The sequence below is a fragment of the Phodopus roborovskii genome, unplaced genomic scaffold (genome assembly GCF_943737965.1).
Source record: "Phodopus roborovskii unplaced genomic scaffold, PHOROB, whole genome shotgun sequence".
Lineage (NCBI taxonomy): Eukaryota > Metazoa > Chordata > Mammalia > Rodentia > Cricetidae > Phodopus > Phodopus roborovskii.
The window spans coordinates 9,224,601-9,244,414 of record NW_026126638.1 but is presented as its reverse complement, the minus strand read 5'-3'; the positions used below and the strand labels follow the sequence as shown (position 1 = coordinate 9,244,414).

Genomic DNA, 19,814 nt, shown 5'->3' with positions numbered 1-19,814 from the left:
CTGGACAACCAAGCTTGCTCCAGGAAATGGCCATTTCAGTGAAAGTTTGTCTCAAAAGACAGGTAGGGTGAGATGGAGATTGTTGGCATTACACACATGCACACACACACACACACACACACACACACACACACCACATGAAACTGGCAGCCTCTTTCACTGGAACTTATTTCATCACTATTTCACAAGAGATGCTTTTTGCTGGTTTGTGTGTTCTGTAGAAGTTGGAGTGCTGAGTCAGGGTTGGCTTTATTGAGAGCTGAGGTAGGGTAGAGGGAGAAGAGAAAGGCTATCACCAGTGAACGAGGCTTACACAGGCTGACAGGCCAGCCCCCTAGCCTTTCCTCCTTTGTCTGGTAACTGTAGCAAGGATGGAACACATGAGCCAGGAGTGTCATTTTGACTTGTTTATTCCAGAGATTCCCCCCCCCCAGCACTCCACATTTTCATCTCTATGTCTGTCATGTTTTAACAAACACGGAGGTCTTACAGTTAGTCCTTCTTTCTGTTTAGTTGACAAGTCCCGGCAGTATTACGAGCAAGAGGAGACTCCTGAGATGGCGGCAGCCCGGATTGACAGGGATGTGGTAAGTACAGACACCGTGTTTGGTTCATCGGCACCCCTGTCCGGTAAAGAGACCAGACCAAGGGGAGTTAGCAAAACCGGTGTGCAGAAACTGTATTTTCTCTCCTTGCTGATGGTTAGGCCCCTTGGGTTTTTCCTTAACCACTTTTCCTGCCCTCCTAATACTTAGCTGGACTTGATTGTCTCTACAGTACTAGCAACTTAACCAGTTTACAAAAGAAATGAACCTGAAATAGCAAATGTTGTCTTTTACCTTTTAAACTACGTATCTTCCTAGATTCTTTTGAAAAATTCACTGAAAGGAATCTGACATTCAGAATTTAAATTTGATTTTTATTCTTAGGTATGGGCATAAGTTTGCATGTGTGTGCAGGTGTCTGCAGAGGTCAGGTATGTGTGTTTGCTTGTGTGTGCAGGTGCCTGCAGTGGTCAGGTATGTGTGTTTGCATGTGTGTGCAGGTGTCTGCAGAGGTCAGGTATGTGTGTTTGCATGTGTGTGCAGGTGTCTGCAGAGGTCAGGTATGTGTGTTTGCATGTGTGTGCAGGTGTCTGCAGAGGTCAGGTATGTGTGTTTGCATGTGTGTGCAGGTGTCTGCAGAGGTCAGGTATGTGTGTTTGCATATATGTGCAGGTGTCTGCAGAGGTCAGGTATGTGTGTTTGCATGTGTGTGCAGGTGCCTGCAGAGGTCAGTTATGTGTGTTTGCTTGTGTGTGCAAGTGCCTGCAGTGGTCAGGTATGTGTATTTGCATGTGTGTGCAGGTGTCTGCAGAGGTCAGGTGTATGTATTCACGTGTGTGTTTAGGTTCCTGCTCGAGTTAGAAGAGATCATGAGATTACCTGGAGCTGGAGTTAGGGGTGGTTGTGAGCTGCCCAGTGTGGATGCTGGGAACTGAACTCTGGTCAAGGGTAGAATGTGCCAGAATGTGCTCTTTACTGCTGACCCATCTACCTTTCTAGCCAGCCCTAGAATCTAATTTTGTATCACACTATATTATACTTAAATGTTTATCAAACCCTAATTTGCAGTCTTTTAACATAAAGAAGTCTCTGTCAGATTAGAGAAACCTTACTGAAGTATGATAGATAATGGAAATGGTCTCCTGTGCATTTGTTTGCTCTGCTCTAGGGAGCAGTTGCCTTAGGGCCTCGTGTTGTATGTGGGCCATGTGTTTTTAGGCTCTCTCAGCACTCTTTAATGGTTAAAAAGTAGCTTCGTCATAGCATTTATAGGGCAATTATTTAAAAAAACAAAAAATGCCCTGTGTTCTCCTAAGCAAAAAAGTCTCTGAATCCCACCCCCAGCTTTGTGTGGGCAACACTGTAAGAAAATCAGAATAATTTAAAGTAATTAATAATCCGATTGCATGCTGTGAATGTTTCTCTGAGAGCATTGTAAAAATGCAGCAAAATTATACCCTCAGAAAGCCGTTGAAGTGAGATTCGGGTATATGTACCTTTTCTTAGAATTAATGATTGACTTGATGGGGGGGGGGTCATTTCCTTTCCTCGTTTACTTTCTCTCCTTTACTAACTAGCATCATGCAGCTAGAACAAAATTAGTTTCTTCTTTGTTTAATAACTTGTTCTATTGTTTCTAATTCCAGCAAATCTTAAACCATATTTTGGATGACATTGAGTTTTTTATCACAAAACTCCAAAAAGCAGCTGAAGCATTTTCTGAGCTTTCTAAAAGGAAGAAAAGCAAGAAAAGTAAAAGGAAAGGACCTGGAGGTGAGCAGGCTTCCTTACTCAAGGGATATGGACTCTTGGGTGAGGGGGCTTCCTAAGGCTATCAGACTCTCAGGGAGTACACAGCTTTCAGTGTTATTCTGGATGCAGATACTTGGATATTTTTCCTCTGTGTGTATTCGGAAATGAAGCCTCCTCTTCTTCTTCCTTCCTTCCTTTCTTTCTCTCTTTCTTTCTTCTTAATTTAATTTAATTTTTTGAGACAGGGTTTCTCTGTGTAGTCTTGCCTGTCCTGGAACTCACTCTGTAGACCAGACTGGCCTTGAACTCGCAGAGATCCACCTGCCTCTGCCTCCCAAGTGCTGGGATTAAGGGCGTGTGCCACCACCACCTCCTGGCCTTCTTGTGATTTCTTAATAGAGTAATTACAATACATGTTTATGCAGTGTATAGGAATATTCTGCAATAATTTTCCCAGCTTCACCTGTATCCATTGTTTTAGTCTCATCAGCATACAGTTGAAACCATCATGCTTTGTGACCCAGCTTGAAAGCAATTTTCAAACCTTTAGTGTTCTATCCTATGAGGACAGTCCATCAATCAATCTCAGGCAGGGTCTATACATTGCTATACAGTCAAGGATGACCTTGAACTCCTGATCCCGCCGGTCCCGCTTCTCAAGGAGTAGGGTTTCAGGTGTGCCACAGCCAATACAATACCCTTCTTAGAATTCTAAGTTGGAGTCCTCACACTTCTGTAGATTGTTGATTAAAATGCACTTCTTACTTTGACATCCAGAGTCACCGCCATCTAAGCTGGTTCGGCTTCTCAGTTCTCACATCTCTCTGGATTCATGTTACTTGTTTTGTGTACATGCAGTTTCTCTTTTACTCCAAGTATTGTTTTAATCCTGTCATGTTATTTCCACAAACTACCCTGGGAGAAGGGGTGGGAGGAGGGGCTGGGTGGGTGGAGCTTTTCAAATCCCATTTTAAAAGTTACTTGGAAGAACTTTCCAGTATTCCTGTTCCCCATTTCCCAACCAGTGCGGCTTCCTGCCCTCTCTCTCACTCAGTCGCTACTACACCTGTTAACTCTTCTGATTCATTTCCTCCATTATTTTTCAGGGCCATTAATCTCTGGGCTTGTCACTTACTCAATTTTATAGTCCTTATAATGAAGACAAGAGTTCCTGGAACATAGGAAGGCTTCTAGTCACAATTTTTAGAATTGAGTCACTGGGAGTGTCTAAGGGTAGAGGCAGCAAACTCAACTCAAGATCTTTTGAATTTATTGGCGTAAGAGACATTGTAGAGTGAAGGTCCACATCTGGTAGATTTCCAGCTGTGGACACAAATGTGGACTTTTTTTTCTATTCAATAAACTTTATTGTGAATTTCTTCTCATCAACTCTCTGCTGCTTTTTATTTCCTCAGAGGGCGTTTTAACGCTGAGGGCAAAACCCCCACCTCCTGATGAATTTGTTGACTGTTTCCAGAAGTTTAAACATGGATTCAACCTTCTGGTAGGTGGGCTTTATTTGCATATAATTAGAAGAAACAGATGGAAAAGATCAAAGACTAACCAGAATGTTCCTGCAAATTAAATTAAGAAATACAGTTGTCCCTGTAGATTTGTGGGCGTGTGCTTTGATTGACCTTTAATTATAACATATGATTGCAAGGCATGCGTGTCGAAGAGACTCGCCTAGCTAAGATGCACTGCCTGTGTTTCTTAGCTGAGTGCTCCCCATGCTTCTGGGACCCCTCTAAGCACAAGGGTAGAAAGGACCATCCTCCCAGCTCTGCATGGGCTTCTGTGTGAGTGTCCATCTTTGGGGTGATTGCATTGTGGTAAAGCATTTGTTTCCTGCTGTCACAGGCCAAGCTGAAATCTCACATCCAAAACCCAAGTGCTTCGGATCTGGTTCACTTCTTGTTTACTCCACTAAATATGGTGAGCATTTATTCATTAAACAAAGCAACTGATCTTAGTCTGTCTTCTACTCAGGGGTATGGATTACTTAGGTGTGTTTCTCTGATTGCCTTACATGGGTCCTGTTTTTCTTACCAAGTATAGAAACTCTGAGAATGTGAAGTTTGCGAGTGTAAAAGGCCTGTTATGGTCAGGGATGTGGCATACACGCACACACATCATAATAGCAATTTATTACAATCTAGCGTTGTTACAAACATCTAGTTTTCCAGGACAACTGGGAAAATTTGATGGACTCTTGCTCAGGAATTCACACACAAAAGTACTAGGTTTGACAAGCCAAGGAAGGAACATGTAGAGTGGCTGAAAATAGCTCATTCTAACCAGAGGGTGTGTGTGTGTGTGTGTAATAACAAAACAGCATGAAAATTGTTCCCAATATGTGATTGCTCTATCATGTATGTTATTTTTTTCCATAGAGAATAAAGATATAGCTATACAAACAAAAGAAAAAAAAGAAAGAAACATTTTCCCTAAGCTATACAAAATAAACATTTTCCCTAATTTTTATTTAGGACGTATGAAAATTTGCATCAACTTCTTTAATGTTACTCAAAACCAGAGAAAGGAATGTAATATTTCTCGTACATTTTATTAAAGTTTTAAAAAAGGGGGGGGGGGAATCAAGTAAACAAGAAAGGTATCGTGTCTTCCCAGAGCTGACCAGGAAAGTCCTGAGGAGAGTTTGAGTCCAGCTCTGCTTTGCAAACAGACAAGACTAAGCAGCATTATCAGCAGGGAGGCAGGAGCCATTGCTAAGAGATCATGGGGTGAAAGTCTATTGTTACTGTCCAGACGACCGTAATCATTGCTAGATGTGTCTGTATATTGTCCTGTATTGAATTTATGACAGCCCGGTTATTGTTGAATTAGTCTTGTTGAACAACTCATTTAAAAGTTAGAACAAGTTGAGTTTGCTTAGACAGTTGGCAGCTCCTAACTCGCAAGCCTGAGTTCCATGGTAAGACCTTGTTTTGGAAACCTAAAACAACAAACTAAAAAGAATTGCCTCTGCCGTGTTGGCTCACACCTGTACACCCAGCACTTGGGAGCCTGAGGCTGGAGGATTGCTGTGAGTTTGAAGACAGCGTGGACTATGTAGGAATACAATATCAGTGTAGACTGCAAAGTGAGAGCTTGTCTAAAACATGCAAAGACCCAAAACAGAGACTTGACTTGTAGTGCTGGCTAGTCAGGGTGGGTTGTGTTCACAGTAGCGTTGGCCCAAGGCTTTCGCCCATAATCTTTTAATATTTGCATTGATCCCTCCAATATTGTATCTTCTGCAATTTAAAGTCAGTTACATCAAGAGAAATTGGAAATTAAGCTTTATATTACAATATTACAATGTAATGTGTCACTGTTGTGCACAAATTGAGGACAGTGGGTACCAGGCGAGCCCTGTATCAGAATCATGCTGGCATTAAGGATTCCCAAAAGATATGGTTTCTGCCTTGGGTTCTGGGTGATGGAGGAACTCGAAAATCCTGTGTTTACAGAGGCGCAAAACCAGAGCCTTGACCTGAAAAAATGTTGTCTCAGTCTAGAGCCACTCAAAAGGATTAAAAAAAGAAGAAGAAAAGAAAAACAAAAACAAACCTTTCTTCCTGCAGCACATCTCAGAAGGCCAGATCCTAACAGTCTCTATCCAGCCTGTCTGCTATAAGATAAGGACCCTCCCTCAGCCAGGACAGCCTCGGGGAGGCAAACGTGGAGCTGTTTTCAGAGACTCGCTTGTCATTCATTGTCTTGCTTATCAAAGTGTGCACCCGTTTCCCACATCAAATCAGGGAAACTTACTGGGATTGAATTCTGGGGAGTGGTGGGGAGGTTACCACTTGCCATTGTTCCTCCTCCCCCGCCATCTACTCCCTCCTCCCCCTTCCCTTTCTTTCTCCTGCCTTCCCCTCCCCTCCCGCACCCTGGGCCCTTTTCAGTGTTTTACAGCTAAACAGGTACAGCATAAGTGCAGCCTGGAGGCTTCTCTCTTTCCCGCTCCACAGTATTCACTCAGGATTCATAGTTTCATAACAGATTTGACGTTTGCAACTGCTGTCTCTGAAATCAGAGAGTTACAGAAGCTATAGATGGTCAAGTCAGCAGATAAGGGCTATCAGCACGGCCATTAGCGTTTTGTAGGGAAAGTAATAGATGCATATAGCCAGTATGTGGGTGCTGTGAATGACCTTAAAGTATTTAAGTTTATACAGTAATGCACCGTCGTTCTGGATAAGTCAGTTTGAGAAGCCATTTTGTACTCTCTCTTTTAATTTTGACATAGAGAAATAGTTTTTGGAATTGATTTTGTGCACACATTTCAGAGTGTACAAATAATCATCCGCTTGCTAATAAGATTTGTTCTCTGTCTAGGTGATCCAGGCAACAGGTGGTCCTGAACTGGCCAGTTCGGTACTCAGCCCACTGTTGACTAAAGATGCAGTTGATTTTTTAAACTATGCGGTCACTGCAGATGAACGGCAGCTGTGGATGTCACTGGGTGACACGTGGCTGAAAGTCAGGTAAGCACATGAAATCTCAGTCCTTACCAAGGTGGAAGGATTGTGTTCTCCGTTGAACTAAACCAGGGGACGTTTATGTAAGACTCTGTGTGGAATGAAGACTACACGTTGTGGGATTTAAAAGCCAATGTCATTGAGAAGCGTGTCATCAGGCAAGTGGTGGCACATACCTTTAATCCCAGCACTGGGGAGGCAGATGGATCTCTATGAGTTCAGTTCAAGGCCAGCCTGGTCTACAAAGCAGAGTCCAGGACAGCCAGGGCTTTCACAGAGAGAAACCCTGTGTCAAAACAAAAACAAAACAAAACCCCCACAAAAAAACAAAAAAAGGAAAGTCACGTAGGGCCAGAGAGATGGCTTATCAGGTAAAGATGCATGCTGCCAAGCCTGACAGCCTGAGTCCCATCCCTGAGACCAACCTGATAGGAGGAAAGAACAGACTCAGCATGGTTGTGCTATGACCTCCAGATGCATGCCATGGCATATGTGCACCCTCTTCAGTTACACACACACACGCGCACACACACACACACGCGCACACACACACATACACACACACATGCGCACACACACACATACACACACACACACACACACACACACGCACACACATGCACACACACAGGGTTTATCATTTTCTTGCTAGTTGGCCCTTCAGTAGGATGTGTAGGGAGGGTTTCTGTAACTATCAAGCCTTGACAGAAACACAGTGCACACAAGTGAAGCCTCATTGAGAGTTTGGAGCTGAGGGAGGAGGGGCGGGGCTTCAGGGTAGCAGTAGTTATGGAGAAAGGGTAGAGGAGGGCTGGTGTTGAAACAGGAGGGAGGCATCCGGAGGTCAGCTGCGCTGGTCAGGATGGCTTCACAGGTGTGTTTAAGGAGCAGATCGTCAAGGCTGTGGACAATGACCAGCCTTGTGAGCAAGAGTTGACACAGTCCTGTCTGTGTCCTCCTCCGCCCTCTCTCTCTCTCTCTCTCTCTCTCTCTCTCTCTCTCTCTCTCTCTCTCTCTCTCTCTCTCTCTGACGTTGAGACAGATAGATATGTGCTAAGCTGCTGCGGTAACTGCCTAGACTAGTCTTGAACTTGTTATCCTCCTTCCTCCCCTCTGAAAGTGCTAGGATTACAGGAATACACTGCCAGACCCGGTGCTACTGTTTTCAGAGATCAGTCTGCTAGCTGGGGCCACCATGGCCAGGGACAAAAGCAGCCGGAGGCAGAGGAGCAAGGATGGGGGTGGGGTTAGTGGTGTAGCACTGGCTCCTTGGAATTCAGCTTTCTCTGGGGTCAGATGGGGGCTAATTTTTAGAATCACCATCATTTGTCAATAAAGAGACTGACAAGGATAAACTGTTAGCAACAACTGACCCGTGCCAAGCAGGGCTGGTCATACAGCGATTCCAGCTTCATGGGATACCCCAAAACCTTTTCCTGTGCAGAACAAATTAACTCAGTATAGTGACCACTTAGCAGCTAGTCTCTGGAAGTTTGTCCTCGTCCCCCAGGAGGAGTAGTCTGAAGGATGTGGACCAGCTCATCACTTTTGTCTTTCTAGTCTCACTTACTTGCTGCTGTGTGTTGGGGAATATAAGCTATACTCTGTTCTCCCAAGCTGAAATTCCTCAGAGTGCTATGCGCTGCCATTCATGCTGTAAATACCATTGGTCTTTACTTGTGCACTTGTTTATAATATCCATGCATCAGCAAATCATATTCTATAGTTTCCATGTTATTTATATCTTCATTAAAAGGTTTAGTAGCTTTTATTTTGTGTCTATATGCGAGTACCTGCGTGTATGTATGTGCAGCACATGCATGCCTGGTACACACAGAGGTGGTGTTGGTCCTCTTAGAACTGCAGTTACATGTGGGTGCTGGGAACTAAACCTGGGTCCTCTGGGAGAACAGCCAGTGCTCTTAACTGCTGAGCCGCCTCTCCATCTCTTATTTTATATCTTATACTGTGTTGGAGCAGCTTAAATATATTTGTAAGATGTTAGTTTTATGCCAGTTGTGATGTTATGACCAGCCTAGGGCTAGGTTTATTTATTTATTTTTCTATAAGGCTTATTAAATGTCACATCTCATAGAATACAAAAATAGCTTAAGGCCTTCAGTGACTTCGTTTTCAGCCCTACCTCGAGATCAGAAAAGTAATGATGGCTTAAATAGCTGCATAAAAAGGAAGGGTATAATTAGCATATACCATGGGAAACAAAGGGTCACCTCAGGTCCTCATTAAAGGTATTAGGCAGTAAGTGTGGACTTAAAAACTCACGAAGAGGAGAAGGACCAAGAAAGCACCAAGTAACATGAATGAAAGGGCTCATTCTGTCGTAGTAGAACTGTCACATAAGAAGACAGCATCTGTGGAGAGTCAGGCAGAGAGGCAAAAGCAAAACTATAGTCTCCATGGTAGCGTCTTCTGTGATCTGAGGTGTATAACGCTGTGTGTGGCATCAGCTGGTGAGTGGGTGTTGATGCTGACCACAGAGTAGTTGACTTTCCTGATTAAAATGAAACCGGTGCTTCTAATTTGCAAAGTTGGTCATCTGCTTCATCTTAGGAAATTTTGCAGTTAAAAAAAATAAATCGTGAACCTTCACAGCAGTCTTAGATGTTTCTGTTTTCAAAGGTACCCCACCGTTTTAAAGGGAGAGATGCCACAGCGTCCCACGCTTTAAATATGACTGCGTTTCTGTTCTCATGCACAAATATTACACCCATGCTGAGCATCGGGCTTCAGGAAAAGTTAAGACAAAGTAAAGAAACAGATCGTACAGCAGAATTGAATCTCTCTTTCATTTTTTTTGTCTGCACTACTGGCATAAATAGGTTTTCTTTCCCCTCCTGAGGAACAGACTTGTTTTTGTGCTTGGCTAGCTGCATAGAAAGGAGTTGTGACTGAGAACACATTGGTTAACATATAAACTCCATGTCATCCCACAGAGCGGAGTGGCCGAAAGAACAGTTCATCCCACCGTACGTCCCCAGGTTCCGCAATGGCTGGGAGCCCCCGATGCTGAACTTCATGGGCATTCCAACGGAACAAGACATGTACCAGCTGGCCGAGTCCGTGGCTAATGTAGCGGATCACCAGCGCAAACAGGACAGCAAGAGACTGTCCACAGAGGTCAGAATGCATGGCGTGTGATTTCTGTGGGTGGTGTGACGGTCACTCGGAGTCATCGCCTAATGAAGGTCATTCTAGAACCAGTGACTGAAGGTTCCCCTCCCTTCCTGCTGCTGCTACATCAGATCTTTCTTGTGTTTATGATGGTTGCTAGGTGCTTCTCTGCCCCTGTCCCAGCAGAGTCACTCTCTGCCAGTTCTGGTCCTCCTTGTCCCTTTTCTCTGTCAGGGGCTTGCCCTCAACATTGTTTATTCTGCTTCTGATTTCCTTTCCCATCTTTAGACCCCCAAGGCAGTTCCCTGAAACTCGATCCTGTTGATTGGAAGCAACTCTTTCACAAATACTGTAACTCCTCCCTGCCTCCCTCCTCCCTCCTCTCTCTCCCTTCCTCCCTGCCTCCTTTCTCCTCTTCCTCTTTTCCTCCTCCTCTTGCCTCCACACCCTCCTGCATCCCCCTGCTGTCTGCTTTTATACTGCCTTCCTCTCTCTACCCGGTTCTGTTGCTGCCCCCTCCTGTTCCCATCTTCGCAAGTGTGTGGAGGAGGGAGGTTTGTGTGGACCCTAGTCTTCTCACAAATGACCGTGACAGTGTCGCGTCTGCAGAAGACATTACCATGGATCTTATCTTTCCATTATTGACTAAGCTTTAGAGTGTAACCCTGTCTGGGGAGCAAATGAGAGGAAGGAAATTAGGTATAGTTGATATTCTTGAAACATGGCTTTTCTTCCCTATTGGAAAGAAAATCGAGCAGCATTTAAAGCTGACCCATGTACAGATGGAATGCTCATGTAGCCATGTAGGTAAGGACTAACGTGAAAAAGCAGCTGTGAGCAGCAGCTAGATGCCCCTGAAGTCCAAGCGACTGTAAAATTCCTTTGATGAGTAGGTGTGCACTTTGGTGTGAGGAACAGCATTATCATAACACAGTGCCTTTGACCGCTTTTAAGAAGAAACATTCCTATGCGTTACATCGCTTTAAATTGTTCCCATGCACAGAACTGTTCTTTGGACAGGGTTGTTTGATAGGAAGGAAATGTGTTGCACTCTGTGTCCTGGAGAGACATGTGTTGCACTCTGTGTCCTGGAGAGACGACTCAGCAGGGGCAGAGCAAATGTGCAAGCAGGAGGACCCTTCCCCAGCCCCAGTCACCCAGCTGTCATTATCAGGCCAGGCGGGGTGATGCGTGCCTGGAATCTTAGAGGTCGTAGGTAGAGATAGGAGGATCCCTGGGGCTCCATGACTGGCTAGTCTTACTCCATCAGTGAGTTTCTGGTTCAGTAGGTGACTGACCGTCTCTAAAAAAAATATAGGATGGGAGCAACAGAAGAAGCCATTGATGTCAACCTCAGGGTCACATACGTGTGCACACATGACACACATGCTGAACATACACAAAGACAAAATTTTCTCTAAAAGGCAATCTGTTACAATCCAGAAAACTTAAAACTGAAGCTGACATACTTCTTTGTATGACATTCCCTTTCCGTGAATGTGACTGTTTTCCCTCTGGCTGCATGGAAAGGAAGACTAGACTTCATACCTGGCCTTTGGTCTAAATGTCTGAGATGGCAACATCATACTCTGGTCACTCATTGAGTACATATGGCCCTGCCTGAGTTTGATACTTCAGACCTCGTGACTGCGAACTTTTCTTCCATTTAGAAAACAGCTCTGTGTGTGTGTGTGTGTGTGTGTGTGTGTGTGTGTGTGTGTGTGCTGGGGAGTACAAGCACACCGGAAATGGAAATTCATTTGGTGTTGCCATAGCTACAGCTGTTTTCAAGTCGCAGAACTGCCCAGCTTATGGTGTTCTTACCTTACATGAGAAAATATGGCACTTAATCATGTGTGCCTTGGAGAGTCACACCTTTGGGAGTCCTTTCACAGTTCCTGTGTTTAAAGAGGAACAGTATGTTGTTCTAGGCTGTGAATGTGTAAGTCTGTCTGCTCTCAGCACATAGTCATAATTTTAAACAATTTATCGCAGATCCTGTCTTGTCATGCGCTGCCATTTTTCCTGCTGTGTTTTCAATTTTATGACTTTAGTGACCATGCAGAGGCTTAAGAAAATGAAATGAGGGATGCCTGCCGGGGTGAGATTTGTGGGAAAGGAGCGCAGGTGACTTTAAGTTCCTGAGAAGTGTCTTCTTGCTGGGGAGACATTGTTATAATTTATTGCTGCTATAATAAGGGCACTTACAGCAAGTCAGGACCAGGTGATTTTGAGAGCGGGTGACACTATCAGCCTTCCTGCTTCCTCTGAACCCTCAGCACCCGCAGCTGGGCGGTGTGGTTGGCGCATAGTCACTTGACCTCTGAACCCCTCATGCTTGGCATCCCCAGTCACTGTCACGACCTGTGACTTCATACGGGCCAGGAACTGCTCTGCCCTGGAATAGGCAAAGGGTGGGAACGACTGTAGCAACTTTTGGCCCCAGTTGTTTGGGCCTTGAGTTTTCTGTTTTGTTTTGTTTTTCAAATGCCCTAATTTAAGTCTCCATCTCTGCTGGCTTTCGGGGAAATGATTAGTGGAGCTGACTGATCCTGGATGTTTAAGTGGCTGGAAAATATTTGTTATATTTGTTTTTGAGGGTCTGCTCCCCGATGTGAATGTATTCCAGGTGCATGTGTAGTTGTGGTTTTTGACATCCGCACTGGGCCACTGGAGACGTTGCCTGTGGAGGAACTCAACCTTGCTCTTACTAGCCTTTTCATTAGAACTGGCTGCTTGACTGTCCAGTGTAGATGTTCCCAGACATTCCCAAGCTCAGAATGTTTCCCCATCGAACCCCCAAATAATGCAACTTCAGGGGATTCCTCTGCCTCAGCATCCAGGGCACTCTTCCACATTCCTTTTTACATATGGAAACCCTGCAAAATCTGGAGGTGACTGGTCATTTCACAGAGGGCAAGGGTTAAAGGTCATCTTCCAGTTTTATTGTTTACAGTGTTAAAGTCTAAGATCGAAATCATCTATTGCTAAAAAAAAGTTCCTCAGGAAAGAACTTCCTGCTTGTCTATGTCATCTTTTCAAAATTAAGATTTTAACCTGTACACTAATGACTAAAGTGAGTCACCCTGTGTCATAGCCTAATAGCACAGTGAGCGATGCCATGACAATGGGAACGGGTTACAGTTTAGGGCGGGGCTCGGGTTGACTGACAGGGAAGCTCATGCCAGCAGTGCTTGCTGACACTCCAGTGTAACTCTGTCTTCCAGCATTCCAGTGTGTCCAGCTATTCCACAGCCGACAGCTATGCATTCAGCAGCAGCATGTACAACAGAGGACCACATCTGGACCAAGGGGAGGCCATGGCTTTCAAGTCAACGCCCAATCGCCATGTAGATAGGTAACACTCAGCAGGTGTAGCCGTGGGTGACTTAGGGTGTTGGGGGTGGAGGATGGGAGGGTAGGGACAGGGTGGGACAGATGCGGGCTTTGCTCTGTCAGTTAATGATTTGGTAAGGTTTCCATAGTTCCTTACAGAACTGGCTTTGTTGCGCAGGAGAGTCAAGGCTACTAGTCTGTCATTCTCGGTGGGAATCCCACTGGGTGACCTTTGCTCTCCTAGAAGACACTCCGACTGTGATCTGTGACTGACCTCCTCAGGCAAGCCACACCCCAGGGCTCATCCACACTCACTCCCTCTACAGTGAGATTGTTCAGAGTTTCAAGCTCAGTAACCTATAAATGAAACTATTTCTGCCTTTTTCTGCATCTACCAAAGACTAAAAACAAAATACAAAACCTAAAATTCCCCTCCTGTAGATAGAATATTAGACTCATTAGAATAAACCAGGCATGGCAGCATATGCCTGAATTCCAGTACTTGTGTTGGCTGAGGTATGAGGATGGTGAGTTCAAGGCCAGGTTTGGCTACATAGTGTGCTGTGGGCTAGCCTGGTCTATGGTGTGGGACTGTTTCTATCCCATTCCCTCTCTCTGTGTCTGTCTGTCTGTCTCTCTCTTGCTCTCCCTCTACCCCCCACCCCGTGTTATTTATTTGCATTATATATAATTAACTGTTTAAGTAGAGGCCATGCCTTTCCATTCTTACTGTTTCTTTGTATTTTTATTTCTTAAAGTTTTAATTTAGCCAAGCAGGGAGAATTGGAAATCTAGAAGAAATTAAAAAAAAAAAAAAAAAAAACTTCATTAAGTTCCCCTTTTTACAAAAATGTTTCCCAGCAGTTAAGGTTACATAAACACCAGCCTAAACCAGAAGAGTAAGAAAGTAAGGAACTGAGATGTTGGAATCGGGGACATAAAGGGCTGAACATTATTTCTCTCTCCAGGAGTTGTTTTTTTTTTCCAATATATTATTTACCTGTAGAATCTGAAAGCTGGGGGTGTTGCTTAGGCTGTTCATTGTTGCCCAGCATGTGCAAGGTCCTGGGTTCAATCCTCAGCACCACAGAAACCATGACAGTGGCACATACCTTTCAGATCCTTCACTTGAAGGTGAAGACAAGGGGTTAGAAGTTCAAGCCAGCCTGGCATGCATGATACCCCTTCTCAATGGTGTGGGGAGCTTTGTTAAGGATGACAGAAGGTAACCCGTGGAAATTGTGCAGGTGTTACTCTACGGGCACCAGTAACATATTAAATTGAGTTCAAAGAAAAGTCGGCAATGAATAATGTATTTTGAAAATGCCATCATATAAATGTGAGTTTTAATTATTTAAAAAAGGGGAGACAGCTTGGTGGCTAAAGCACTTGCCCTGTAGGTGTGGGAAGGGAGTTTGGATTCTCAGAACCCATACAGAAGCCGGGCAGACAGACACGAAGGCCACTTACACTAACTCACATCTGGGAGACAGAGACGGGGAATCCCCAGAGCAAGCTAGCTAGCCCCACAAGCCAGAGCTGATGGGCTTTGGGCTCAGGGAGAGACCCTCCTTCAGTGTGTGAGATGGAAAATGATAGAGGAGGACCCTGGATATCAATTTGGGGGTCTCCATAAGCATGTACACGTGTGTATGTAGCCTTGTATATGCACATGTTCACTGGGTAAGTACAAATTAGGCAGACTGAATGACTAAATGGTTGTGCCCAGCATTTCCATTTTTAGCTGCATGCAAGGTCAGCAAAAACTATGAGGTACAGAGTTACCCATTACCTATGGCTTAGCCTCCACCGTCCACTGTGGCAGTGAGGTCCAGGGCCTTTAAAAGCTTGCCTTGTTGTGGGTGATCTTTACAGGCTCTCAGGGGACTTCGATTTATTCCCTCAACCGTGTCTTTCAAAATCGACTTAGGAAGTTAAAGTAATGCTGTTACTGTAATGAGATAAATTGTAAATTTGGAAATCTATGACAGACGAGAATTCTATGAACTTGAAGGATTAACATTATGATTGAATTTCAGATTTGCCTTTGAGAAAGTCCGAGGTCAAGGCTGGTCTGGGACACATGATGAATACTAGACCAGCTGTAGCTGTGTAGCAAGGCCTGATCTTAAAGGCAAAACCAAAACAACGAATCTACAGAGCAGATGTAGTGGCAGCATAATCTCAGGACTTTTCTGTGTAGCCAGCCATGCCAGCTAACAGTAAACCATAGTCTCTCAAAGGTAAAAATCAGCTACCTCTTGGCATGACGATTTGACAGAATAATAGACACGCTTCACACAGCACCACTGCATTTCTTGCATGTAAAAACAGCTGCATTTGATCATAAACATAATCACAACATATTAGGATCTTCTGGTGACTTTTGCCATAATAACACATTTTCTTTGCAACGTAGAAAATCAGCGGATCCCAGCTACTGGCAACCGTCCGGTTTATAGTGATCTCAGCTGAGAGATGGCATCTGTCAGGACACCCAAGCCAGCTCAGCTGCTGCCTGTAAATTCTTTACCTGGTCCATTGTAACCCTTTGAGGCTGCTGTCTCCTGGAATGCACTGCCGTGGATGGCTTCAGTTTTTAACACATGGATTCAGATACATGCAGATACTCGGTTGCAAGATGTTTTCTAGTCTCTCTTAGAATACAATCTACTCCCTCTTATCTGTGGTTGTTCTTTTGCAAATTATAGAAGGGAAAAATGGGAAGAAAGACAAAGAACTGAAATTGCTGTTCTCTTAACCTTTGGGGTTGGTGCATCTCTTTATTCCCCAGTTTTCCTATATATATTAAAATATATCTAATCTTAATATAATATGAATATACATAATGACATATAATATTACATGTTATATATTATATAATTGTATGTTATTATATAACCTGTAAGCTACATTGCATATAATATAAATATATAAGTGGCAAAACTATCACAGTGGAGGTAGCGATGTAGAATCCAAGAATAACACCCCTTAAACTATGATTATTCATAATGTATCAATAACAAGCCAGGTGTTGGTTCATGCCTGTTCTCTCAGCACTCAGGAGTCTGAGACAAGAAGATCCCAAAGAGTTCCAGGTCAATTTGAGCTGTATAATGAATTCTGTATCACCCTGTATTACAGTATGAGAGCTTACCTTAAAAAAGCAAAAAAAAAAAAAAATGTATAATATATAATAATCAATGGCATAATTTCATTTTTTATTTTAATATACCGAAATAACTGGTAGCTGGCATGGCATACAACCCCATATCTGGTGGGATGAGAGAGAGAGAGAGAGAGAGAGGGGGAGAGAGAGAGAAGGAGAGAGAGAAGGTCTGTGGTGAAGGGTCACCTGGATCACCTTGTCTCTACATACCTGGCCTCTAGCCGTCCAGGTATGACTCAGCATGCCTGAAAACCGGATGGGCGGCCATCTTTGGTCTGTGTCTGTTGACTTTTTTTCACAGATTGTGAGGAAGTGTAAAGATGTGATTGGAGGAGGTTGGGAATGAAACTGTTCTGACTCTGCATTATCATTTTATTATTGAAATGTTATGCCAGGTATGAGGGAAATAATAATACTGTTTAATGCATAAAGTTTTATTGTTCATGTAAGGAAAATAACGTTAAATGTATTGTTAAATCTGTTAATGCTGAATTATTTGAAGTAGTATTTGATTTTCAAAGAAAATATCCTTTTAAAAAATAGGGCCCACACATCAGTTATTATAATTTAAAAAGCTTATGGCAAAATAAGAGTGTGGTTTTTTTTTCTTTGCTTGAGAAGGCTACTAGCACTGTACTTGAGGGAGCCCTTCCCATGCACTTTTGGTAACTAAGCAAAGGCTTCTTTAAAATGGTGTCTAGGCATAATTTTGATGTGTTTAGAGGGTTATGAAATGTTGCTTGAGTGAGTGAAATCACATGTAGCTGAAGTTATGCTATGAGCATTGTCTTTATTCTGTAAATTTCACTAATATCCTTTCCTTTCATGCTGTCATTGTCTCCCACGTGTGTGCTTTTCCACCCTTTCTGAGATGGGGCCTCACATGGTCTAGGCTGGCCTCAAACTTGATGTGTAGTCCAAGATGGACCCCCCCCGACTGATAGGGAAACAGCATCCCACCGACTCAGACCCCCTGAACGTGGGTCTCAGTTAGAAGGCCCTTGCAGCCTAAGGGACCTCTGACAGTAGAACCAGGATGTGTCCTTGGTGTGCGAAAGGACTTTGGGAGCACATTCCCCATGGAGGGATACTCCCTTAGCCTAGAGGCAGGAGGGAGGGCCTGGACCCTACTCCAAATGACTGGACAGATTTTGATGATCCCTCCTGGAAGGCACCACCCTCCCTGTGGAGTGTGGGGGGATGGGATAAGAGGGGGGTTTGGGGTGCATGGGGGGAGGTGAACTGGGATCGATATGTAAAATAAGAAAAAGTAATAAAATAAAATAAAAGATGACATTGAATTCCTAATTCTCTTGCCTCGGCCTCTCACATGCTGTCATTCTAGGCATATAACACCATGTCTGACCTTAATATGTGTGTTTAATAGGTAGCACATGAGTTTAGAGTCTAGATTTGATTCAGTACCAACTTCCTTGGAATTTTGCATCGTTTTCTTTTGTCTGAGCAATAGTTTGTTCTAAGAAAATAAATAAATAAAAACGAAACAAGCAAACAAAAAAGGCAAGCAACAAGAAGCCAAAAACAAAATCATTTATTTATATGTGCATGCCCCCCCATATGTGTGCCAGATGGAGGCCAGAAACAGATACCAGATCCCCGCAAAGTCGGAGTTACGGTGGTTGTTATCCCCCAAAGGTACGGTGACTAGAGCTCAAGCCCTTCGCAAGGACAGCACCCTCCCTTAGCTGAGCCAGCTCTCCGGCCCCACGTAACTTTTTCTTAGGAGGAGGAAGCCAAGCCCATGGTTCTTTGTAGTTCTCCTACCTTTGAAAGGGCTAGACTGCCCCTCATGTTTATTCTGTTCTCATGCTTTAGAAAAATGAGTAGAATGACAGAGTTCTTCCTTCTTTTTCCCACAGAAGTCAAGACTCGGTCAAAACACAACCCAAGAAATACGCCAAGTCCAAGTATGACTTCATGGCAAGGAACAGCAGTGAGCTCTCGGTCCTGAAGGATGACATCTTAGAGGTAATGGATTTCACCCTCTCGTTCCTCTGAGACAGTATGTTTGCTGTATCTGCTAATATGTCTGTGAGCCTTCTGAAAGAGAAACCTAGACCAAGAACCTGTATCTTTGTACACCGGGCATCCTGGGCGCATCTCTTTAGAAGTATTAGCTACTTAGTTTATGTGACCCCACAATAGTGTTGAACATTCAAGTAAGAGAGACATAGAGCACTATGGAAGAGGAGAGTGATTTCTTGGCTTGCCTTGTTGTCTTTCTTTGGGGTTTATTCATTTTGGAATCAAGGCTAGTTGTAAATTCAATGGAGAGGAATCATGACAGTTTAATCAACATTTCGTCCTTCTCTCAGAATTCTTGCACAGATGTCATCGTGTTGAGAGAAGTGTTTCTTAGGTTATACTTTAGAGTACATTTCCTTTAATATATACAAAGCATTTTTTTTCAAAAGAGTTTTTATATTTTCCCTTTCTATTCCACAAATGGAAACAATAAACTTTCCAGAATGGCCATCTTATTATTGTTTGAGTACCTCAAATGATGCAGTTGCATTTCCGGGACAAAGTATATACTTGAGGTAGATTTGTCATAGTAACTATCTTATGCAAATACCAATAATTATAAGGCTTCATGTACTTCCTAAGAATTTCAGTCTCAAGTGTTCATACTCAGGCCATTATCAGAAGTCAAAAGAATTTTCATGTTTAAAATTGAGAAATAAATTTGAACTTTGCTCGTGAATGGGTTTTGTTACCAACATTGCTCTTTTGTCCCTTGCCTAATGACAGATACTTGATGATAGGAAGCAATGGTGGAAAGTTCGGAATGCCAGTGGAGACTCTGGGTTTGTGCCAAATAACATTATGGATATCGTGAGAGCCCCGGAATCTGGAGTGGGGCGTGCTGACCCCCCATACACACATACCATACAGGTAACTTGGGTTCTGAGCTAAATATTTACAGATGTCCAGAAACAGGAATCAAGTGCCTTTGTGTATCAGCCACTCTGAGGTTGACTTGGTTATATTTTTTTAGAGCAACTGAAGATCAGTGTGGAGACAGTAGAGAACTATGCATGTTTTCCGATTCATTTCCTAAGGAATCTCTTACATGTCCAGCAATGAGTTATGCTCCGCTGAATGCTTTTTATACCAATTTGTAGTATTTCTGACAAATATAATTTTTTTTTGCTCCTTGTCCATTGATGTGGCCCCAAGACCACTGGAGGGTAGAACTCCATCTTTTACAGCTTTTACCTTTAGAGGCTATGCACTCCCAGTCTCTGGCCAGCCTTCCATGCACATTCAGCATGCCTTAGCACCAGAGAGCTATGTCCTGGCGCTACAGTGTCTTTCCTTTTCTTGTATTAAGGTTAAGTGTATTTGTGATGTAGAGGGCATAGGACAGGC

At 43.6% G+C, this 19,814-nt stretch overlaps 1 protein-coding gene across 1 annotated transcript in view; it reads left to right on the top strand.

The window, feature by feature from the left end:
• The window catches only part of Eps8 (epidermal growth factor receptor pathway substrate 8), a 63,622-nt gene that overhangs the window by 21,945 nt on the left and 21,863 nt on the right, over positions 1–19,814 (top strand). Inside the window, exons 8-16 of the mRNA XM_051173306.1 lie at positions 514–587; positions 2,192–2,318; positions 3,713–3,801; positions 4,158–4,232; positions 6,642–6,790; positions 9,739–9,922; positions 13,144–13,274; positions 18,302–18,410; positions 19,194–19,337. Of these exons, the coding sequence (XP_051029263.1) occupies positions 514–587; positions 2,192–2,318; positions 3,713–3,801; positions 4,158–4,232; positions 6,642–6,790; positions 9,739–9,922; positions 13,144–13,274; positions 18,302–18,410; positions 19,194–19,337 (1,082 nt within the window). The remainder of the gene's footprint in view (positions 1–513; positions 588–2,191; positions 2,319–3,712; positions 3,802–4,157; positions 4,233–6,641; positions 6,791–9,738; positions 9,923–13,143; positions 13,275–18,301; positions 18,411–19,193; positions 19,338–19,814) is intronic.